Source organism: Canis lupus, chromosome 24 (assembly GCF_011100685.1).
Source record: "Canis lupus familiaris isolate Mischka breed German Shepherd chromosome 24, alternate assembly UU_Cfam_GSD_1.0, whole genome shotgun sequence".
In the NCBI taxonomy this organism is placed as follows: domain Eukaryota; kingdom Metazoa; phylum Chordata; class Mammalia; order Carnivora; family Canidae; genus Canis; species Canis lupus.
In genome coordinates this window covers 17,192,503-17,217,442 of record NC_049245.1, presented here as the reverse complement: position 1 = coordinate 17,217,442, position 24,940 = coordinate 17,192,503, and the positions used below count along the sequence as shown (strand labels likewise).

General features: G+C 46.4%; 1 protein-coding gene across 3 annotated transcripts in view; it reads right to left on the bottom strand.

The window, feature by feature from the left end:
* The window catches only part of RASSF2 (Ras association domain family member 2), a 42,239-nt gene that overhangs the window by 12,554 nt on the left and 4,745 nt on the right, over positions 1-24,940 (bottom strand). For all 3 annotated transcript variants that reach the window (XM_038571689.1, XM_038571690.1, XM_038571691.1), the window contains exons 3-5: positions 4,930-5,020; positions 2,271-2,346; positions 140-291 (exon numbers count right to left, since the gene is read on the bottom strand). In XM_038571689.1, coding sequence (XP_038427617.1) covers positions 140-291; positions 2,271-2,346; positions 4,930-4,988 — 287 coding nt within the window. In that variant the 5' untranslated portion in view covers positions 4,989-5,020. The remainder of the gene's footprint in view (positions 1-139; positions 292-2,270; positions 2,347-4,929; positions 5,021-24,940) is intronic.

Below are 24,940 nucleotides of genomic sequence, written 5' to 3'. Positions count from 1 at the left end.
GTGCACAGCGCAGGTGGGGAGAATGGGAGCTCGAGTCAAGGCTTGCTGGAAGGAAGTGGCATATACCTGCTCGGGGTCATTTAAGAACAGGACCCCCAAACACTCCCGGTCACCCCCAGTCCCGTCTCTCCTCACTCACCCATGAGCCCCCAAGTTACAGCCAGAGTGCCAGGAGGAAGAGGATGGTGGGGGGCGAATGCGCTCATTGTCATCCTGCATCTGTAGACGGATGGGCCGGCGCAGCCCCCAGGAGATGTTCAGCAGCCCCTCCACGATGAACTCATCTTCCTCCTGCCCACAAAGCAGTCAGCATGGTGAGCCAGCCCAGAAGACCCTGCAGAAGCCAGCACTGCGCTGGGGGACAACTGACAACTCCTGTGACATATCCTGGCTGGGCGCACCCTAGTTATACACACAGCCCAGCTCCCAGACACACCCCATTGCCAACTACCCCAACTGCCCTGAAGACAACCTCACAGGTCAACACAGAAGTTGCTTTGAAAACCAAATACATGTGTGTAAATTATAAAAATAGGGCTTTTTGGTTTTCTACTTTAAAGGAAGAAAAATACATCTCTTAGAGGAAGGGAGACTAGCCTTGCTAACAGAAACCAGAGTTAAATGCTTGAATTAGCTACCTTCCCCTCCCCTACCACAGAAAGTGGTATGTCTTAAGCTATAACATATGTTTAGCAATCTGACCTGCTGGCTGAAGGAGATTTCAAGTAACATTTCCCCAAGTTTATCCTACAGAATACTAGCTCCTCGAGCAGATCAACTGTTACCTTAAAAAGGGTATCAAGTTGATCATGAATTGGGAGATGATATGTTAATCAGACTTCTTACCACCACAACTTTCCAGAGCCTTTAATTAGCTAATGTGCTACATTATGGCTCTCCAAGAGGTGAATAAATCCTCCAAGAATTCCAAATTTATACTCAAGGGTTGTTGATTGCTAGCAAGTTAAATGTCAGACCCTTCTAAGGGTATCTGCATGTCTTATCTCAAAGAAATGAGTCTCATTTATTATAATGAGTCTCTATTTAATCCTAGAGCATTCTGAAAATTTATTCTATAGGACACACGGCAGAAAAGCTGTTCAAGGACCAAAATCTTTCGAATGGCCCAGCCACTCATTAGGAGAAGCTTTAAGGACAATGCCTAAAAGGGTCAGGCCTTCTTTCTCAAGTCTCAGAAAAACCCACAGACGTTAGACCTGGGCCACAGCCACGTCTTCAGGACAGCCGTATGGATCAAGATGACACCTGCCCAATGAACAATGGACTGGGATCCCAGGATTATTCCCAGCAAGGAAGGGGAGAACAAAAGAAGGCAGGAGAGGAGTAGAAGAACTTTCAGGCATGTGGGGATTTTAGGGGGAAAGGCTTTATTTAAGAACAGGTTTTATATATATATATATATATATATATATATGGTCTTCTAGGCTGGTTAAGCCTAGCATCACTACTTTTACATCACATAATTTTAGGACAGAATTTGCCCCAAAGTAGGACTTTGTCTACATGGACTGGTTTGAGGGACACAGAGAAAGCCACTGCGTCTCACATACTCTCCCCAACCAGCCTGCCTGAGTAGCTGAAATTCTACCATCTGATATCTGTTTCTATGGATTAAATCACCATGGCTTGATAATGTGAAAATGTGTTTGGAAGGGTATTACACATATCTTATCAGTCTAGAACACTTGAGTATAAATTACCCTACCTGGCTCCTACGTAACTCACCATCTAGCTGATAACAGGCTTTATAGAAATGGATATGGGATGAGTAAGTTAGACTCGGGATGGGGGCTGGGGAAAACTGCATGGAGAGTAAAGAGCATCCCAAGAAGGGACCCTCGGAAGACCACTGCTTTGGGGAGGGGCCAAGTGTTTCCACACAGAGCTGACACGACTTGCCCAGTTGCTGCAGCTATCAGACGTGGGCCCAGATGTGTAAACACAGAGGCCTGGGTAAGATTCCTGAATTGCCCAAGAAGAATCCTGTTTGAGAGCCACGGGAGGGGAGGACCCCCTCTGAAGCAGATGCTAGCCCAGCCTCACATCCCCAGGAATGTCTCTGGAACAGAAAAGCTCAACCTCTTTAGAATAAAATGAGCCTAGGATCTCCTTCCAAAGAACTCCAGGGACTCCCGCTAACACCTTAAATGAGGGGCTACTCAGGGGACAGGACAAGCAGGAACCCCTAGACCCTGGAGACATGGACACAGACTGCGCCAGCCTACAGGCCTTCCCCAGGGACTCCTTACCTCACGGTGTCGGAGTTGCAAATTCTGGCCTTCATAGTACAAATTGTAGGTCTTCAGGTGCAGGAGAAGTTCGTTCCTAAGGGGAAAAATGCAACAGGTGTAACATTCTCAGCTGAAGCCACTTGTAATGCAGCTGTTCTCTCTTTTCTCACCTTTAACCTGACCTCTCACCCAGCCCGGGTGTCTGCCCACACGTATGTATACACACACGTACACACACACAGCCTCATCTTTCCCCAGGATCCAGGTCAAGAATAGACCCCACCTAGAACAGACTGAGTGTAGGGAACACCTCCAGCAAAGCAAGGCAGGCCGCGCCAGCCGACAAAGGCTGGCAGCTCTGACAACACTCTCCAAACTCAAGCCACATACACAGTCCTCAATAAGGCACAGCTTCCTAGAGGCAAACACACTATTAAGTCCACAGACAAGGTTTCTCTGGCCTCGACACTCTTTTCTCTGTCACGGGTGCTGTGAGTCAGATCAGGACAATTGCAGGCTTTCATGAGACTCCTAGGCTTTTCAGAAATTTAAAAGGGACAGGTCTGTCTGGACCTATTGACTTATGCTTCATAGACATGACCTTATGGCATGTTAAAAAACTTACAAACTCAGGCACCTGCGTGGCTCAGTGGTTGAGTGTCTGCCTTTGGCTCAGGTCATGATCTTGGGGTCCTGGGATCAAGCCCCCCATCGGGCTCCCTACAGGGAGCCAACTTCTTCCTCTATGTCTCTGCCTCTCTCTGTGTGTCTCTCATGAATAAGTAAATAAAATCCTAAAAAAGAAAAAAACTTACAAACTTCCATCGACAGTGGAGCAAATGAATAAAGGGAGCTGTAGCCACACAGTGGAATATTACACAGCAACAAGAATATGAATGAGTGGCACACAACATGTATGATACTCACAGACATTATGTTGAGTAAAAGAAGCCTGAGACCAAAGGTCATGTATTATATGATGTCTTTTATCTCAAGTTAAAATGGGTGCTCGAATTCAGGATAGCAGCTCACCTTGGGAACAGTACCACAAGGGAATATGAGGGGATTCTGGGCCCTGGCAATATGTTGTTCTACGACTTTTTATCTCTTTATTCTAGTCTAAGTGCTCTTTCAGTTTACTTAAAAAAAAATTGGGGGGGGGGGGGCGGTTATGCCTGGCTGGTTCAGTGGGAGGGGCATGTGACTCTTGATCTCAGGGTGATGAGTTCAAGCTCCACGTTGGGTGCTTAAATAAATAAACCTTAGAGGCACCTAGGTGGCTCAATCAGTTAAGTATCTGTCTTTGGCTCAGATGTCATGATCTCAGGGTCCTGGGATCGAGCCCCCTATTGGGCTCTCTGCTCCGTGGGAAGCCTGCTTCTCCCTCTTCCTCTGCCTGCCACTCCCCCTGCTTATTCTCTCTCTCTCTTTCTCTTTCTCTGCCAAATAAGTAAATAAATCTTTAAAATAAATAAATAAATTTTAAAAAATTTCTTAATTTGCAAATGTCCCTCTGAAGCCTTGTATCAGGTCTCCTTAGCTGTTAAATCCCCTGGTTGCCAGGTGAGGTCTTGGAAACACACCTCTACTGAACAAGAGGGAGAAAGGACTTCCCACCTTTGTGATCAGGAGAAGCCCTCATCAAACCTAAGAAAAAACTGCTCAAGTTTTATCTGAAAGTGCATGCTAGCGCAAGAGAGCCAGGAAATGAGGGCCTTGAAGAGGTCGCCGTGTGCTTTTGCCTATGTTCAGGCAAGAGGCCACAAAGCTTGGTTTCTCTGAATCCAGCCACTCAATGCAGCAATTTGGGGCCACACAAGAGGTCAACGCGGGCTTGAAATTCCAAGAAGCTCCTGACAAGTTAAACCTAGAAGAATCAGAGTAATTCAATGCAAGCCTAAATGAATTAGTGAAAAATGTGACTCCAAATAACCTAACACAAAAGCTGTTTGGTACTTTTGAACACACAGATCTAAAATTACTGGCCAGTGGAGGTCCCCGGGGCAATCTCTCAATGAAGAGATAGGAACGATCCATAGTTCACACAACTGTGTGTCTGTATATGGCCAAATATGTGTAAAGGAATTAAAACAATTTGGTCTCAGATAAGTTAAACATTCAGTTCAGATAGAGAGCAGTCAGTATGAACAAATCTCTCTTCTGGACATAAAAATATGTCCTCAAACTTATAATTTGAAAACATCCATTTTGGCTCACATTGGCAAAAAATATGAGCTCAAGAGATTTTAGTGCATATAAAGCAATGAAACTGTCTCCTATTAAGGGGCACCTGTGCTCATTTTAGTCAGGACCCCAGCAGCACAGGGACACAAGTCAGCTGGGACTCCCTCAGGGGACACCAATAGACAGCACAGTGGGCAGCCGCCATTACTTCCTCTTCCTGGAAGTCCTCTAGGACACCATCTCTCTTGAGCCCCCAAAAGTGCTGTGTCTTGAAGGTCCCCTTTATTTGCTGTCCATGGCCAGTCTCTGGGGTCGTGTTTTTATCTACAACACCAACCCTCCTATGCTTTCACTGGTTCACACTCAGCTGCTTCACTACTTCCCACACACAGAAGTCCCTGTCAGCCAGGTACAGAAGAAGCTCCTCTGCCAGGGGCTTCCATCCACGTGGGACTGGCCACTGAGGACATAAGATTAAAGTAAAAAATCTTACTTGGAGATATATTTATCTTGTCCACATGGGACTAGGGAGGTTTGGTGACTATAGTCCATTCTTCTGTTCTCTTTTCATCAGAAGGGGAGACCTATATTTGAAAAAAGACAAAGGTCAAAGTCAAGTTGGGTCCTAAGGAACTCAGCAGAACTTGGGCTGGGGAGGGGACACATGACTCTCTGTTGCCACCCCAGATCCGCAGCTTGGGCTGACCCAGGGTTGGTGAGACATCACACTGCTGGCTGCTGTCTCTGCTTACCACAGCCTCTGGGGGAAAAAACACCCAAAAGAGAGATGACAACCCTTGGACAGCCCCAGAACAAATGCTCCAGTCACAAAGAATATTGACACCCAAGGTGGTCCCAAAGGTGACCTGAAGAGATCTTCCCTGAAGAGATCTTCACAACACAGAATAGAGATTTGTCTGACTGGGAAGGTTCAAATTTGACTATAGTACACTAAAGATTGGTCAACCACCTAAAAATGCCCAAATAGAGCTGGGCTCAATAAATCAAGCATATACATCTATAATCGCCATTAAAATATAATCATGTTAAAAAGGCAATTAATTACCTGGGAAAATGATAATACATTATGAAAACCATGAGTTCAATTTTGTTTAAAATATATGTAAGCAAAAATATATATGTGTAAGTATAAAATATGCATATACATACATTTATATGAATGGATATATATATTCAGATATTCAAATATATATGTCAGGGTTTCTTAACCTCAGCACTACTGACATTTGGGAGTAAATCATTCTTTGCTGTGGGGGCTGTCCTGTGCATTGGAGGATATTTAGCAGCACCCTGGCCTCTACCCACTAGATGCCAGCAGCACCACCCAGCCATGACAATCAAAAATGTCTTTGGATATTACCTAGCATCCCCTATGGGCTAAACGGCCCCCAGTTAAGAACCTCGGGCATATGTATATCTGTATATGAATGAATGAAGGATAGGCTTTCTTTGGGTAATAGCATTACCCAAAAGTTTTTTTCCAACATTTTATTATGAGAATTTTCAAATGTAAAGATGAAGAATAACACAATGAACAGCCATGTGTGTATGGCTATTCTACCCTTAACGCTTACTATCCTTCTTTATCACACATCTGTCCAGCTCTACACTCCTTTATCTAGTCAACAATCCACCTTTTTTTTTAAAGATTTTATTTATTTATTCATGAGAGACAGAGAGAGAGAGAGAGAGAGAGAGGCAGAGACACAGGCTCTGCCTCACACAGAGAGAGGGAGAAGCAGGCTCCATGCAGGGAGCCTGATGTGGGACTCGATCCTGGGTCTCCAGGATCACAGCCTGGGCTGAAGGTGGCGCTAAACTGCTGAGCCACCGGGGCTGCCCCAATCCACCTTATTTTTTATGCATTTCAAAATAAATTACACAGAAAAGTTTCATAATTTAAGAAGATTGAAACCATATCAAGTGTCTTCTCTGACCACAATGGTATGAAACTAGAAATCAACAGTTGGAGGAAAACTGGAAAATCTATGAATATGTGGAAATTGAACAACACACTCCTAAACAACCAATGGTTCAAAAAGAAAATAAAAATTAAAGCAAAAAATATCCGGAAACAAAAATGGAAATACACCAAAAGTTATAAGATACAACAAGAGCAGTTCTAAGAGGGAACTTTTATAGCAATAAATACCCACATTAAGAAAAAAGAAAGATCCCGAATAAACAACTTCAAGGAACTAGAAAAAGAATAAATTAAGCCCAAAATTAGAAGAAGGAAGGAAGTAACAAAGATCAGAGCATAAATAAATGAGGGACCAGGAAAACAATAGAGAGGATAAATGAAACTAAGCTGTTTTTTTTTAAGATTTTATTTATTTATTCATGAGAGAGAGAGAGAGAGAGAGAGAGAGAGAGAGGCAGAGACAGAAGTAGAGGGAGAAGCAGGCTCCATGCAGGGAATCTGATGTGGGACTTGATCCCAGGACTCCAGGATCATGCCCTGAGCCGAAGGCAGGTGCTAAACCTCTGAGCCACCCAGGGATCCCCTAGCGGGTTTTTAGAAAAAATAAACAAAATTGACAAACCTTTAGCTAGATTAAGAGAAAACGCAAATGAACAAAATTAGACATGAAAAGGAGACATTGTAACTGACACCAGAGAAATAAAAAGGACCTTAAGAGACTACTATGAACAATTATATGCTAACAAATTGGATAACCTAGAAAAATAAGTTCCTAGAAACATATAACCTACCAAGACTGAGTCATCAAGAAAAATCTAATAGACCAATAATGAGTAAGGTTGAATTAGTAATCAAAAACCTCGCAGGTTTTGAAAAGCAAAGCAAAGCCCAGGACTAGACGGCTTCAATGGTGAATTCTACCAACCATTAAAGAAGAATCAATACCAGTCCTTCTCAAACACTTTCAAAAAACTGAAGAGGGGGAACATTCCCAAATTCATTTTATGAGGCCAGCGTTGTTCTGATATCCTTATAACCAGGTAAACATACTACCAGAAAAGAAAACCACGGGCCAATATACCTGATGAGTGTAAATGTAAAAATTCTCAACAAATCAAATTCAACAGTGCATGAAAAAGATCATACGACATGATCAAGTGGGATTTATCCCTGGGATACAAGGATAGTTCCACACATGCAAATCACAGATGATCACCTCAACAGATGCGGAAAAAGCGTTTGACAAAATTCAACATCCTTTCAACAAAAACTCAAACCAGTATGGAAGGAATGTACCTTATTCATAACACAGAGCCAGATATGACAAGCCCACAGCTAACATCATACTCAATGGTGAAAAACAAAACTTTTCTTCTGAGACCAGGAGCAAGACAAGGGTGCCCACTCTCACCGCTCCTACTCAACACAGTACTGAAAATCTTTGCCAGAGCAATCAGACAGTAAAAGTAAATAAAAGGCATTCAATTCAAAAAGGAAGAAGTAACATTGTCTCTGTTTGCAATAATATGATCTTATATATAGAAAATCCTAAAGACTTCATGGGGCATCTGGGTGGCTGTCAGTTAAGCATCGACTCTTAATTTTGACTCAGGTCATGATCTCAGGGTCATGAGATCAAGCCCTACATCAGGCTCCATGTTTAGTGGGGACTCTGCTTCTCTCCCTCTGTCTCTCCCCTGGCTTGTGCATACTCTCTCTTTCTTTCTCTCTCTCTCTCCCCCCACTCCCCCAACTAAATAAATAAATAAAATTTTAAAAAAATCCTAAGGACTCTACCAAAAAATTGTTAGGCTTAATCAAGGAATTCAGTAAAGGTGCAGCATACAAAATGAGCATGCAAAAATCAGTTGTGTTTCTATACACTAACAGCAAACTAACTGAAAAAGAGATAAAGACAACAATCCTATTTAAATAGCATCAAAAATAATAAAATAGGACTAATTTATTTTTTAAAGATTTTATTTATTTATTCATGAGACACACACACACACACACACAGAGAGAGAGAGAGAGAGAGGCAGAGACACAGGCAGAGGGAGAAGCAGGCTCCATGGAGGGAGCCCGACATGGGACTCGATCCCAGGTCTCCAGGATCAGGCCCTGGGCTGAAGGCGGCACTAAACTGCTGAGCCACCCAAGCCGCCCAAATACGATTAATTTAACCAAGTTTGTGATAGATCTGTACACTGGAAGTTAAATGACAGTGATGAGAGAAATTGAAAAAAATACAAATAAATGGAAATATATCCCATGTTCATGAATCAGAAAACCATTGTTAAAATGTCCATGCTACCCAACGTCATTTCTTGATCAACATAATCCCATAATCAAAATTCCAGTGGCATTTTTCACAGAAACAGAAAAAATAATCCTGAAATTTATATGGAACAACAAAAGAATTCAAATAGCCAAAGCAATCCTGAGAAAGAACAAAGCTGAAGGCATCACACTTCCTGATTACAAACTGTACTACAAAGCTATAGCAACCACAACAGTATGATGCTGGCACATAGACCAATGGAACAGAATTTAGAGCCCAGAAATAAACCCATGCACATATAATTAATATTTGACAAGAAAGCCAAGAATATTCAATGGGGGAAGAACAGTCTCTTCAATGAATGTTGGAAAAATTGGAAACTCACATGCAAAAGAATGACATTTGACTCTTACCTTACACCAATCACAAAAATTAACTTGAGGGGCACCTGGCTGGCTCAGCTGGTATAGCATGTGACTCTTGAGATCATGAGTTAAAGCCCCATGTTGGGTATGCAGCCTACCTTTTTAAAAATTAACTTGAATCAGACTTAAATGTAAAACCTGAAACTGTAAAACTCTGAAGAAGAAAACAGAACAAGATTTCCTTGGCATTGGTCTTGGCAACAATTTTTTGTATATGACACCCAAATCATGAGCAACAAAAGTAGAAATAAATAAATGGGACTACATAAAACTAAAAAGCTTCTGTACAGCAAAGGAAACAATCAGCAAAATGAAAAGGCAACCTACAGAATGGGAGAAAATATTCGCAAATAATATGTCTGATAATGGGTTAATATCCAAATTATATGTGGAACACATAGAACTCCATAGCAAAGGAAACCAAATAATCCAATTAATAAATGGGCAGGGGACCTAAGTAGACATCTTCCTAAAGAAGACATACAAATGATCAACAGGCACATGAAAATATGCTCAGTATCAGAATCATTAGAGAAATGCAAGTCAAATCCACAATGAGATATCATCATATTTTTGTTAGAATGGTTAACAATAAAAAGACATGAGATAACAAGTGTCAATAAGGATGTGGAAAGATTGGAACCCTTGTGCACTATTGGTGGGAATGTAAGATGGTGTTGCCACTGTGAACAACAGAATGGCAGCTCCTCAAAGAGTTAAAAATAGAAATACCATATGATCTAGCAATTCCACTTCTGGATATGTATCCAAAATAATTGAAAGTAGGATATTGAAGAGATATTTATACACCCATGTCCATAATAGCATTAATCACAACAGCCAAAATGTAGAAGCCACTGAAGTGTCCATCAACAGATGAATGGAGTAACAATGTATGGTAGACACATCCCATGGAATATTATGCAGCCTTAAAAAAGAAGGGAATTCTGACATGTGCTACAACATGGAAGAAGCTTGAGGACATTCTGCTAAGTGAAATCAGCTGGCAACAAAAGGACAAATACTGTATGATTCCACTAATAGGAAGTCTTCAAAGCATCATCATAGAAGCATAAAGTAGAAAGTTGGTTGCCAAGGCTGGGGCAGAGGGAGAATTAGTGTTCAACAAGTAGAGTTTTCATTTTGCAACCTTAAGAGTTCTGTGGATGGATGGGGGGTTGCTAGGACAACAATGCGAATATCTTTAATGCCACTGAACTGTGCACTTAAAAATGATGAAGTTGATACATATTTTATGTGTATTTCGCCATGATATAAAAGAAAATGGAAGAGGGAGGCAGAAAAGCCAGTGTGATGGTGATACAACATGAAAAGGACACAATCTGCTGTTGCTGGCTTTGAAGCTAGAGGAAGAAGGGCACAACCCAGGGAATGTGGTGGCCTCTAGAAGCTTAAAAGGACAAGCAAATGTATTTTTCCCTGGGTTTTTTAGAAAAGAACAAAGCCCTGCTGACACCTTGATTTTATTCCAGTGAGATCCCCATAGCTACTGACCTAAAGAACCCTAAGATAATAAATGTATGTGTTTTTTTTTTAAGATTCCATTTATTTATTCATGAGAGACACACAGAGAGAGGTGGGGGTGGGGGGCAGAGACAGAGGCAGAGGGAAAAGCAGACTCCATGCAGGGAGCCCCATGTGGGACTCAATCCAGGACTCCAAGATCATGCCCTGGCGCCAAACCGCTGAGCCACCCAGGGATCCCTGCAAAAAAAAAGGAGGAGGAGGAGGAGGAAAAAGGAAAGAGAATCAGACTGGTGAGAAAGTTGCTTTTTTTTTTTAAAATAACAATTATCCATAACTGATGAGTACCCATTTTTTTTAAAGTACCCTTTCTAAGACCAAAACAAAAGGGAGGCAAACCATAAGAGACTCTTAACTCTAGGAAACAAACTGAGGGTTGCAGATGGGGTAACTGGGTGATGGGTATTAAGGAGGGCACATGATATAAGGAGCACTGGGTGTTGTGTGCAACTGATGAATCACTAAACTCTACCCCTGAAACTAATAATACAGATTATGTTACTAAATTGAATTTAAATTTTAAAAAAGAAAGTACCCTTTCTATGTATCTTTAAATTTCCACATTTAACATTTATTGTGTGCCTAACGTGCCACGTTTGCATTTACTGATGGTGATTCAATAGCAAAATGACCAGGCACAGCCCTGCCCTCAAAATGTAATAAGAGATGGAGAGGAGATTGTTCTAGCAAGGAAAGCAGGTGCTATGACAGCACACAGAAGGACACCTAATCTGGACTTGGGGGCGGGTGGTCCCAGGGGCATGCTGGAGGAAGTGAGCTCTAGGCTGAGACCTCAGGGATGAGGTAGAGCTGGAAAAGTGCAGGGCAGAGTAGTCAAGCTGGAAGAAGCATGCACCCCAGAGCTGTGCAAGATGCGGCGGGCCCTTCTGGGACCTTGACCACGTCGAGGAGTTTGAGGTACCACGGGAGTGTGGTAGGCTGAATAAAGGTCCCAAAGATACTAGGGTCCTATGCCTGGAGTCTGTGAGTGTTACCTTATATGGTACAGGGCCCCCCTTGGGTGTGATTAAATTGAGGTCCTTGAAATGGGGAGGTGATCCTAGGTTACCTGGGCGGGCCCTAAATGTAATTACAAGTGTCCTTGTAAGAGAGGCAGAGGGAGTTTCTGGCACACTGACCCCAGCTGGGGGACGCGGGGCGGGGGGGTACCATGCTGGATGGGGATGCAGAGAGGGGCCATGAGCTAAGGAACGAGGCTCGCCTGGTCAGAAGGGCAAGCAAATGATTTTCCCCTCAAGGCCCTCCTGACACCTGGGTTTGGGCCCCAGGAAACCAACCGTCGTCAGACCTCTGGCCTCCAGAATGTGAGAATCAATTTGTTGTTTTAAACCACCCCGTCTAGCATCACTTTTACAGTGGCCACACGGAAACCAGAGGAGAGTGTGACCGCACTTGAACTTCGGACCGGTTGCCCCATCCTGCCTACTTTGAGAAAGGATTGTGGAAGAGAACAGAGGCAGGGGGAGGGTGCAGGGGGCCTGACCCAGGGAGGGGGCGATGGGGCAGAGTCACATGTCTGCAGGGTTTAAAGAGATGGAGGGAAAAGTTGTGATGCACCAATAAAAAGGTTTGGGAAAGGGCCTGCTGCCAGGTTCACTGTGGGGTTAGAAGCAGAGTCCAGGATGCTGCCCAGGCTGCTGCCGGCGAGGACAGCGACACGGGAGTAGTGCCACGTTCACACGTGCCAAGTTGAGGAACATGGGCTGGCTTTGAGACATGCCCATGGAACCCTCTAGTGCCAATGACAACAAGCACAGCCAGGTCTGTGGCCCAGGAAGGTGACAGCATGGAGCTCCCAGCAAGGGAGGCAGGAAAGCATAGAGGGCTGAGGGAGCAGGGCTCTCATGCGTCCAGTAGGTCCGTGATGGGCAGAGGAATAAAAGTCCCTGGAAGAGGAGGGAGACACGTTGCCCTGGAAGCCAAGAGAATAAGGTGCCTTGAAAAGGAGGCTGGTCAACAGAGCCAGAAGCTGGTGGTAGGAGCCCAAGGAAGAAAACCCGGAGCAACCTGTGAGCAGTCATGGGGGAACCTCAGCCAATTCAATTCCACAGCCTGGCTGGTGCAGAAATCAGGTTAGCAGTGCCCGCCCTATGTCTGTCCATCTACCCATCCGTCCTTCCATCCCTGCTCCCATCCCCCAAGAATCACATCACTTGTATTCATAATCTTCCATCTCCTTCTTTTCCTTCTGATTCTGCAGCTAATCTTCTAATTCACAGATCAGATTTTCTGCAGGACTCTCTCTTTTGTTCACTGCCTCCATCGTAAGCTATAATTTAGTAATTTTGTTTTGCATCTGAAAGCAGTCTGTCCTGTTCTTAAGACAATTCCCTTTGATAGCACGCCCTCTTAAATCTACTGAGCATGCCAATTAGAGAATTTAAGTCTTCTCTACAGTTATTAAAACTAGTTGGTACTTGAGAAAAAATAGGCAGATCAATGAAACAATATGGTGTACAGAAATAGACCCAAATATATTTGGGAACATAGAATGTGGGGTGCATTTCTAAATAGTAAGAGAAAGATTAATTTTTAAAATGTTGCTGGAGGGACACCTGGGTAGCTCAGTGGTTGAGCTCTGCCTTTGGCTCAGATCATGATCCTGGAGTTCTGGGATCGAGTCCCGCATCAGGCTCCCTGCATGGAGCCTGCTTCTCCCTCTGCCTGTGTCTCTGCCTCTCTCTCAGCAATAAATAAATAAAATCTTATTTTAAATGTTGTTGGATAAATGACTGGCCTTTGGAAAGGGGAAGCTGGGGAAGCTAGGTCCCTTCCTTACTCCTTCCACCAAAAGATATCATAGATGAATAAAAAATTTAAACATTAAAACATAAAATGCTTGAAGGAAACACAGGATATATATAAACTTGAAGTGGGAAAAATTTTCCTATGAAAAGACCCAAAATTCAGAATGCACAATTGAAAAAAAAAAAAAGAAATTGAACCAATCTATAATAATTTCCAACTTCTGTTTAGAAAAAAAAATTTTTCCCTATCCAAAGTCAAAAGTCAATGACTTTTGGGAGAAATGTGTTTTGGGAGAAATGTGTTTTGGGAGAAAACATTTATAATATATATGACAAAGGGTTAAGGCCACTAATTTGCAAAAAAAGTTTTTTTAAAGATTTTATTTATTTATTCATGATAGGGAGAGAGAGAGAGGCAGAGACACAGGCAGGGGGAGAAGCAGGCTCCATGCCAGGAGCCTGATGTGGGACTCGATCTCGGGACTCCAGGATCACACCCTGGGCCAAAGGCAGGCACCTAACCGCTGAGCCACCTAGGGATCCCCTAATTTGTAAAATTAATAAATCCCTAAGAAAAAGATTCTAGACCCAATAGGAAATTGGGCAAAGAATATGAACAGTTAATTCACAGAAAAATAAATACAAATAGTTAATAGACTTATGAAAAGATGTCCAACCTCCTTAATCACTTTTTTTTTTTTTTTTTTACTTGCCAGATTGGTATAACTCAAGTAGTCTGATGGCCCAAACGTGAGGATCCTCGAAGGTTCCATCGCTACCTGTCGGGTGATCTTAGCAAGGCCATCACTATGTATCAGACCTACTGGCTCATGTTGCCCAATCTTTATCTCCAACCTGAACTTCTCCCCACTTTTTTTCTTACTTTTTCAAATCTTGAGTTAGGAGTCTTAGGAAAAATACTTAAAGCCTACAACATTGTTGAATTAAAACTATAGGTAACTGATTCTAGGACCCAATCCCTTCTTTGTCTGTCTCAAGGAAAACATCTGCATCTCTCTTCAGAAATTTTCCAACCAGCACCACAAATCATGGGCTACTTCCAATCAGTTGGGGTTTGGGGGGCGGGGTACAATTGGGCGGCGGGGGGCAGGGGAACCAGCTAAATGGACATTCACTTTAAGGCAAACACAGCAGCAAAGCTAACAAAGGGCCGGAAATTTAGAGTTCAGTCTGATATTCCTTACACAGAGTATTGTTCCTCACATAAGGAAGGGTCAGAGGAAGATGGTTGATGGGGCCGGAATGTACATTCCGTGGGACACTTCCTCCCAGGGCGCCTGCCAAAATCTGCAGCCTTGGAGTGAGGGATTTGTTCAGATGGCTGGTTCCAACTCTTCTGCCTTCTCTGATATTATCAAGAATTTATGGAGGAGGGCAGCCCGGTGGCTCAGCGGTTTAGCACCGCCTTCAGCCCAGGGCGTGATCCTGGAGACCCGGGATCGAGTCCCACCTTGGGCTCCCTGCATGGAGCCTGCTTCTCCCTCTGCCTCTGTCTCTGCCTGTGTGTGTGTGTGTGTGTGTGTCTCATGAATAAATAAATAAAATCTTTAAAAAAAAAAAAAAAGAATTTATGGAGGACTCTGAGACTCCAAAATGCCTTGTGAGAATCATTTACAAGCAACGCTTCCACGGTGCCTTGAGAACACCGAAAGTGGCACCAACTCTTTAAGGAAGAGAGAGCAGGTGGGGCTTCCCTTGTGGGCCAGCATCTCAGACACAGAACTGAAACAGCTCACAGCTCCCCACTCAAAAAGAAGGGAGAGAAAGGGACCCAAATGAAAGAATGACTTTGACACGAGACACACATTTTATAGAAAAATAATTATTAATTATTCATAAAAAATAATTTTTAATGTGGAGCTGCTTTTTGGAAGCCTGTATCATATTTAAAGCTTCCTACCCCATAGGAACACAGTCCTTCACCCCTCAAGAATTCTAAATCAGTACAACTTTCCTGTAGAAAAAGACTTTGAGAGGCAAAATATATATGGAAGCACGTCTGCTAAAATGTCTGGAGATCTGTGTGTCATTGGGCTTGCCAGGTTGGGACATGGGCCTCCCAGGCCTCAGTCACGTGGGAGACCCACTGGGGCCTCCAGCTAGTCAGTCTTTCCTTCTGGCACTGACTTCATGCCTTGGCAGAATGTTCGAGGCTCTCCTTGGCTCCATCAAATGCCTGGGCAGTACCATGTGCCTTGCTAGTGGAACCTAGTGTGTTTCACGGGAAGACCCCCTCCATTACTTCCTGCTTGTACAACCTTCCCTAAGATCCAAGACAACGTTTTGACAATGGGAAGGTTCCTAAAAGCCATTGGAGGTGATCACATCCCAGCCACAGAGAACTTTCTGGGCCTGCTTTTCAAGCTCTGTGAGTACACCTGTGCTCCTCTACAGACCCAAGCAAACTCACATGCTCCCTAGACCCTTATCCAAAACTTAGCCACCCCTTTAAAGTATCCCCGCTGCCCCTGGGCAGTGTCAGGGGACAGGTGCTCACACTCAGCCTGTCCTTCACAGCACTTAGCACCATGTAGAAACCATCCCTCTGGTGTTTCTTTCACCTCCTGGGCCTGGAGCATCCCCTTTCTGGACCCCAGCCCCCAGCCTGTGCCTCTCTCCTGTGAATCTTCCCATTATCACTACATTCTCAAGGGAGGGAGTGGATTACTGATGACTCAGGAAAGAGGATTCCTAGAAGCAAGCCCCAAACAAGGATTTTTGGGGACACCTGAGTTACTGAGGAAGCATCTCCAAGAGAAATGTGTAAGCAAGTGAGGGAAGCAGGACGGTGCTCAGTGAGCAGGGTTCTGTGAGAGTCCAGCCACAGCCTGATCTTGGGGGGCTCTGCAGTGGGGGTAACTCCACAGAGTCGTCCCCCCTTCAGACAGGCTGGCCTGCCTTTGTACCCCCATCTAGGCTGTCTGGGGCTGAGAGCTGCCCTGGGGGAGGTGGGAGTTGAATTTCCCAGGCGTTGTCCCACGGAGACCCTTCTCTGGACTCAGGAGCAACTAAGCAGGGACACCTGGGTGGCTCAGTGGTTGAGCAGGCTCCTGGGATCAAGTCCCGAACCAGGCTCCCGCTCCTCCCTCTGCCGATGTCTCTGCCTCTCTCTGTGTGTCTCTGATGAGTAAATAAATAAAATCTTAAAAAAAAAAAAAAGATTCACAAGCAATCCACTTTCTCCCACCCACCCTCCAGCCGGGAGAAGCAGCTGTGCCAGAGCCCTGGCCCGATCAGAGCCCTGCAGCTGTGGCATGAAGGGACCCCTCCCTCTTCCCTTCCACAGACCCTCTCCCTCTCAGTGTCTCCAGCAATCCCTCCCAAGAATAAATGAGGGGCCACGCAAGCCCTTGGAAGTCACCAGCCTGGCTTCCGGGGCACTCTAGAAGTTCAAGGAGGCAGGAGGAGGCATTCAAAGCTCCCTTCAAAGAGGACAAAATCTCCTATGTTCTGGGCTTTGGGCTCCTCCAAACTCCAGTGCCCTCCTCCCTTTCTGTGTGCCTGGAGAGCACCCCAAGGTACATGTGGCCTCAGCAGCCCTGGGATGCCGGCTATTCCCTACAGTTCCTGTTCCAGCCTGCAGGGCCGAGGCTCTCATCTTATGAATCAACTGGTAAGTCCCCAGAGGGAGAAGGGCAAACACAGGACAGAAAGGTTGGCAACACCCTGGCAGGAAAGTCCAGAGGAGACCAAGAACCCCACTTTGTTTCCTACACGGTCTTCCTGGTGGCCCAGCGGGAGCCAGGCTTGACCTCGGCAACAGGGGTGGGATGGGAAGGTTCGGGGGCAATAGCCAGTTGACAGGACCCAGGCAGCCCCAGTCCCTAAGTTCAGTTAGGAAAACAAAGCAGGTTCAGGGAAGGGAGGCTTTCCACAAATTCCCAGAGGGGCAAACCCCACAGAGTCACCCTCTGACCAATGGGAGGGACATGCAGTCTGCAAGGCCTCAGCAGAAACCAGAGCGGGAAGGAGAAGCAGCTGGCCTCGAGACACCCAACAGCTCAGAGGTTCTAATTCTAGATGCTCATCAGACTCTCCCTGGGTGAGGACAGGTGGGGGAGGAGGAGGGTGAGAGGGGTTGGTTTAAGATTCCTGATGTCCAAACTGCAACCCCTACCCCTTACATCAGACCCTCTGGAAGGGGCCCAGGCATGAGCATTTTTATGGCCTTCCCAGGTGGTGCCAATATACAATCAGAGCTGAGAAGGACCTAGAGATCTGATAGGGATTCATCGTGTAACTCAGGTGACTGAGTAACTCAGGTGCCCTCAAATTCATCTCAAAGCAGCCTTTCAGGGATGGAAGGAATAGAATTTTCTTTCTTTTTTTTTTAAGATTTTATTTATTTATTCATGAGAGACAGAGAGAGACAGAGAGACAGAGAGAGAGAGAGAGAGAGAGAGAGAGAGAGAGGCAGAGACAGAGGCAGAGGGAGAAGCAGGCTCCATGCAGGGAGCTGGATATGGGACCCGATCCTGGGACTCCAGGATCACACCCTGGGCTGAAGGCAGCCCTAAACCGCTGAGCCGCCTGGGCTGCCCGGAATAGAATTTTCTAAAAGCAAACTGAGCCAGGTCTTCAGCAACCCCCTCCCCAATACTAATATTTTAAAGGGGTGAGAGGGCAGTGGAGAGCATCCCAAAGGGTCAGTGAATACAAGGAGGCAAGGGCCTCCTAGCTGATGCAAAGGGCCTCCATCATGCAAACCAGGACACCACACACCACAGAAGCCAGGAAGCCAGCCCAGGGCCCCAGAAACAAAGGAAATGCTCACTGGAGGCCCACAGCTTCCCCTTTTGGGGCCTGTCCCCACCTCTTCTCTGAGTCCTGCTCTGCCACTGCCGTCAGTGTTGGGGGTTGGGGGGGAAGGCATGGAATAATCTGGAGCTCCTGGGTTGGAGTAGAAAGTTATCCTACACAGTGCTTCATACTATAGTGCTAAAGACTACCTCATCAGGTCTCCTGAGGGACTCTGCTTTGTAACCAAGCAGTGACAGAGGAGATAGGGCTGACCCCTGTGTACTTCAGCCCCTTGGTATAGGGGCAGGAAGGAGCGTCGATGGCAAACAGGAAACCCCAGCCCTATTGCGCCACACGAGGAAGGAGACTAGAGCTGTGGCCTGGGACCCTGCCAAGTTCTAGAGATTACCAGAGATACCACCTCCTGGTTCCTGAACCTGAACCTGTCCCAGACATGGGCAAAATTCAGGCTGCCCGGAAAGGAAATGGCACACTTTGCCTTCCACCTTTATTCAATAAAAGGTCTGCTGGTTGGCAAGGCCCAGGTCCTCTGTGGGACCTGTTCACCTCACTGATCCTCCCTTTCTGAATGTACCTCCTCTGACCCCCAGTGACCCAGTCCCACAGCTCCCCCAGTCACTCTACTCAGAAAGCATCTGGCACCAAACACCACCAAAAGGGGAGTTAAGGTCAAGTGTCCTGAGTGTATGCTGTTCTTTCTCAGCTTTACATTTAACTGTGAATAAAAGGCTTTGCTAATCCCCACCCAAAAAGCATGCTAAGCATCAGGAAAGGGGGAGTGGAACCTCTTACTTGGTAAGAGGTTGGCAGGTGGAAAAGAGCATAGCTCGGGGATCCCTGGGTGGCTCAACGGTTTAGCACCTGCCTTCGGCCCAGGGCGTGATCCCGGAGTCCCAGGATCGAGTTCTGCATCGGGCTCCCTTCTGGAGCCTGCTTCTCCCTCAGCCTGTGTCTCTGCCTCTGTGTGTGTGTGTGTCTCTCATGAATAAATAAATAAAATCTTTTAAAAAAAAATGAAAGAGAGCATAGCTCAAGAGAACCAGCAGAAGTCTAGTCTCAGGAGACTTTGACACCTGTTGCCCCCACAAACCAGGAACAGAGCAATCACAAAATTATTACTGTGCTAATAATAAAACACCGGAAGTGAATAACAGCTACCACAAATGAGAGTTTACTGTGGGAGACCTAATATCTGCTTTGGCTTATTTAGTCCCCACAACAAACCTATGGAGAAACCTTAATATCCCCATTTTTGCAGATGAAGCAAATGAGGCACAAGCAAGCCAAAGAACTGTCCTAAAATACGCAGTCTGGAGCAGGTGGTGCTGGGGTCAAACCTGGGACCCTGCGAATCCTTGCAAAGCAGAACCCTCTGCTTTGAAGGGGAAAAAAAGGAGTTTTAATGGGGCACCTGGGTGGCTCAGAAGCTGAGCATCTGCTTTCGGTTCAGGTCATGATCCTGGGGTCTTGAGATCGAGTCCCACATCAGGCTCCCCGCAGGAAGCCTGCTTCTCCCTCTGCCTATGTCTCTGTGTCTCTCATGAATAAATAAATAAAATCTTAAAAAAAAAAAGTTTTCAGCTAAAACTCAACTGACCCAGCCATATCCTAGAGGAGTGGTTCTCACACTGGAGTCCAGAAGCCCCTGGAGGGCTCATTAGGTACATATTCCTTTCCCCCCCCCAACCGCCCCCCTCCCCCAGCTTCTGATTCAGTCCTTTTGGATGAGGGCTGAGGATGTGCATTCCTAACAAGCAAGCTCCCAAGTGAGGCTGGCAGTGCCAGTAACCAGGCTCTAGAAGCTTTTCTTTGTTCTTTACAAGAAAGAACCCATGGGGAATGCTTCATCTTCACCATTTGACAGATGAGGAAACAGAAGGTCCCAGAGGTTAGGCAACTTGTCCCAGGTCACAGAGCCGATATGAAGCCCACTGCCCTGTCTGTGGTGCCCTGGCCAAGCACTGGATATGGGGGACCCTGAGCAGGGCAGGCAGGAACAGGCAGGCTTCGGCTGCCAGCCCCAGCGGGCCCTGGAGGGTCTGGGGAAGGAAGGCAAGTGAGTGAATGGCTGCATGGACAGGATGTCCATAGAGCAGACCCTGCGGGAGCCAGGGATAGAGACCCTGGCCATGGACCTGGGCACCTGCAATGTCACCGTGCCATACACCACAAAGTCATATCTACCCTCTGTCCAAAGAATGAGCTACCCACCCCTCACGCTCAATGGTCCCACAGACCACCTGCTCCTCCAACCCAGAAAAAGCCTGGGGCCTGACTGATGACAGGCACAAGGCCCCTGCTGACACCCATCCCAGGAGGCAGCCCCTGCCTGGACCATCCAGATGCGGAGCCGAGATTCCAGCCACGCCAGGCTCCCTGCAGGCAGCTTGATCTGACAAGCCCTGGCTTTTCCACTGCCAAACTGGGACCCTGGCCCGTTCTGCTCAGGCCTTCTGTGCACAGATCTGAGCCCCCAGTGTGGCTGGGGCCATTCTGAGGAACTGGTCCTAGGATTCCCGCCAGAAGGGACATGCCTCCCACTCGCCACCAGTGGGTGGTGGCCAGGTGAGTAACCTGGGAAATCACCACTAGTACTCACCCAATCACTTCACAGGCCCGGATGAGCCACTCCTTGTTTACAGAAAAGTCCCACCAGTGTCCACAAGTTTTTGACCTTCTGGATGATGTTTAGAAAGAAACCCAAAGGCCCTTAATCTCATATCAGAGAACTAGGGTGTTGGAGCAGGACAAAAAACAATAATAATAAGGCATTAAGGAAGTAAAAACACTCCAGACAGAAAAAGCTCTGTGTGTGTGTGTGTGTGTGTGTGTGTGTGTGTGTGTGTGTGTCTATCTATGTGTAGAATTTAGACTCTGGCTCAGAGGAACCAGAGGTATAGAAAGCCAATCTTCCAATTCAACAGATCCACCAAGGAAGGCCCTGCCTCCCTATAGCAGCCTCTTCACCACCTTCAACCAGAGAGTTCTTGCCAAGACTACACCCCCCACCCATGGGCTAAAGTTCAGCAATGTGCAAACTTCTGTATGGCTGAGCTGGCCTGAGGAAGGAGTGGGAAGTAGGTGGAAGCCACAGTGGCCCTAGTAAGGCAAACAAGAGGAAGCATTTCTTGACCTGCATCTCTCGAAACCAGGGCTATTTTATAGGTCAGTTTCATGGTCTACCTTGGGAAGGGCAAATTCAGCTTTCCTCCAGCCCAATAATTATGGGATCTAGGTGAAGCCCCATTCCACAGGGAGGGCCCAAGGCCTGTATCAGTGCCTATGCGGTCTGGAGTCAGTCTCAACTCTGCAGGGGACATACTGACCTAGCCAGGCAGGTGAGGGGGGGCTGCCTCCAGCTCCCCACTTCCTACAAGCACAGGCTTCTTTCTGGCCACTCTTCCTGTTTACTGAGTGATTTCTCCGAGACTCATCTCTGACCTCACTTCCCCTTCCTCAGGGAACCCCAGCAGCTCTTCCTTTTTTGGTGCTATAGGCTAAGATCGAGCTTTGTGTGCAGAGATATTGGGGTTTCTGCTCCTGGCTACCTGGGGCCAGGACTGGAAACCCCGAGAGCCAGGTTCACAGGCATCCCCCACCCCCATCCCGCCCACCCCTTCCCCACTCCTACTCCCAGCCAAGATGAACAGGTTCCTTGCACTTTAGAAGCAGTCAAGAAGGGAGAGGAAAGGAAGGATCTAGCATTCACTCAGCCCTCCCCTGGGGCAGCCATTGGGGGGCATCTCACAACCACCCTCCTTTCATTTCCTTAACACCCATGTGTGGAAGAATTCACCCCCACACAACAGATCTCAGGCCCTTCCTAGGGGAGGCTGCTCATTTGGGGGTTTCCAGAGCATTTCCGGGAGGCTGAGGGAGTTTTGAACAAAACCACGTCCACACCCTCCTCTGCCTGCCCTGCGACCAGCCGACTGACCCTAAAGAAAAATCAGTCCCATGAAACCCAGAACTTCTCAAAATGGGCTTCAAAGGCCATTTCTGTAAAATCTTTACACTTTGCCGACTGTCTAGAGTTAAAAGAGCAGCCTCCCACTGGACAGAGAGAAAACAGGCAGAGCCAGGTGAAGAAACTTCCAGAGTCCAGTGGGCGAGTCTGTCCCTCCCACACCTAAATCCTCACACTGACTCGCTGGAGAGGCCCTTCTGGGAGCTCCCCTTCCAAGGAATGTAAAGCTTTTCTCACAGAACAAGGTGTCCCATTGAGAAGCCACTTGATCCACTCCCGTGACGTCAGAGCCACACAACCTGGTCTCTTACTTCTGGGTCCCGAAACTTCCCAACCCCCTTTTACCTCAGACTCAACCTGAAGCATACACACCATCTCCCCTGCCCCCCAGCCCACTGCACCGTGTCCCGGGTTATCTTGTCATGTACACAAGAAAGCATCCCTTGTCTCAAATGTCTGTTATGATCAACTGTGAGATCCCATCTGGGGCTTCAGGAAGAGGGTGCCAACTACCTCAGGATACCACCATCTCTCCGGAGCTCGTGAGGCCTCATGAACCCCACCAGCTGAAGTGCACCCTGCATGCCAGCCGGGCCACTCTGCCTGTGGACAGAATATTCGGGAGCCATACCCACAGCCGCCACGGTGAGGATTTAGCAGGGCCAGTTGAGCCCCAGGATCTGGAACACACAAAGGATGCTTGAAATTGAAATACTGAGGATGTTATTCTCAGTCTCTTCAAGAAAGATGGTCTCAACAAGCCACCTCTACGTGATTTGGACCTCACTCACTGCAGCACAGCTCTGAGGTTCAAGGCACGGTGAACCCCAAGCGCTCCCACGCAAACCCACCACAGAGGCCACTGCCTGAGGCCTGGGGCCCAACTGCCAGCAACCAGCAAGCCACCTGCGGTCAGCTCCGAGGCCAGGAGGCGGCATTCGTCAGTGCCTGGTCACCGGCCTGCCCTGCCAGGCTGACGTGGGGGCCAGCCCCCAGGATGGCAGGGGCGTGAACGGTGGCCGGGACCACGCGGCCCTGCCTGGAATGAAACCACCGGGACCTGGGCAGCCCGGGTGGCTCAGCGGTTCAGCGCCGCCTTCGGCCCAGGGCGTGATCCTGGAGACCCGGGATCGAGTCCCATGTCAGGCTCCCTGCATGGAGCCTGCTTCTCCCTCTGCCTGTGTCTCTGATTCTCTCTCTCTGTGTCTCTCATGAATAAATAAATAAAATCTTAAAAAAAAAAAAAAAAAAAAAAAAAAAGAAGAAGAAAAGAAACCACTGGGACCAAAATACACCCACCACTCCATCACAGGGCTTTCTCTTTCTTTCCTTTTTATGACCTAAGTAAAACAAACATTTTTTTTATTTTAAAAATATAGATAAGCAAAAAGATTATTCCAAAAAAAGGACAGTTATCGAAGGATTCCACTTCTATGAGATACCTAAAATAGGCATATTCACACAGACAGTATGTGGAATCGAGGTTACCAGAGGCTCGAGGGTCAGGAATGGAAAGTTAATGTCTAACGGGTAGAGTCTTTGTGTGGGATGATGAGAAAGTCCTGGAGACAGTATTAGTGATGGTTGTACAACGCTGTGAGTACACTTAATGTCACTGCTGCGGTCTGAATGATTGTGTCTCCCCCAAATTCATATGTTAAAATCCTAACCTGAAATGTGATGGCATTAGAAAGTGGGGTCTTTGGGCAGGATTCATGAGGATGGCTCTACCTTCACAAATGGGATTAGTGCCCTTATAAGAGACCCCACAGAGGGGCACCTGGGTGGTTCCACCGTTGAACCTCTGCCTGTGGCTCAGGTCATGATCCTAGGGTCCTGAGATCAAGTCCCACATCCAGCTCCCTGCAGGGAGCCTGCTTCTCCCTCTGCCTTTGTCTCTGCCTCTCTCTGTGTCTCTCATGAATAAATAAATAAAATCTTAAACCAAACACAAAAACAAAAACAAATAGCACAGTTTGGTAACCTGATTTTGAGAAATATCATGTTTTTCCATGGTAACAGATGCACATCTCTACCTTATATATTTTTGTAGCCCCATGGTAGTCCAGTGTATAGATAAGCAGGCCTTCCCTGCCACCCAAAAGTGGAGTGTTCCTATGAAACTTTTCATGAGCCCAAGTGGCATAAAGCAAAGAAGCGATCACCATTAATTTATATGGGAAAATTTTTGAGTGTTCCCAGACCCAAAAATTAACATGTCTTAGGTTTTTCTGATACCTCAGGATACGTCTTGCTAATGGAAACACAAAATAAATTGAGATAAAGCACAGATGCCCACAGACACAGTTGTAGCAGCTGGATGCTGCGATGCTGAGTATAGGTCCCGGGGAAGGAGCTTGGGGGGGCCCCGCTCTCAGCACTGGGGTGTGTGTGGCCTCTGTAAGAGCTCGCTGCAAAACAAATGCTGAACACTATTTTTGCTTTTTGCCTTTTTTTTTTTCCATAAAAATGAAAATCCTCTTCGGATTTCTTTCTGTTAGCAAAACGGGTACAAACGTAGGTCTTTCATAAAAGCCAAGCAGCATAAGGCAAACCACTTTGGAACACTGACGGACACCTGTACCATAATTAACAAGTTTGCTTTTGTTGGGATTTAGCCTCCATTTTGGTTGCTGTTATTATTACAAATAATACTGCAAGGGACATCCCTGTGCACATATTTTTCTGCACTTGTCCAATTATATCCTTAGGATAAGATTTCCTACCAGTGCAATTGCTGAGTCAGGGACTCCCCTGGGAGGACTGTCAACAGAGCCCTTATGAGTAAAAT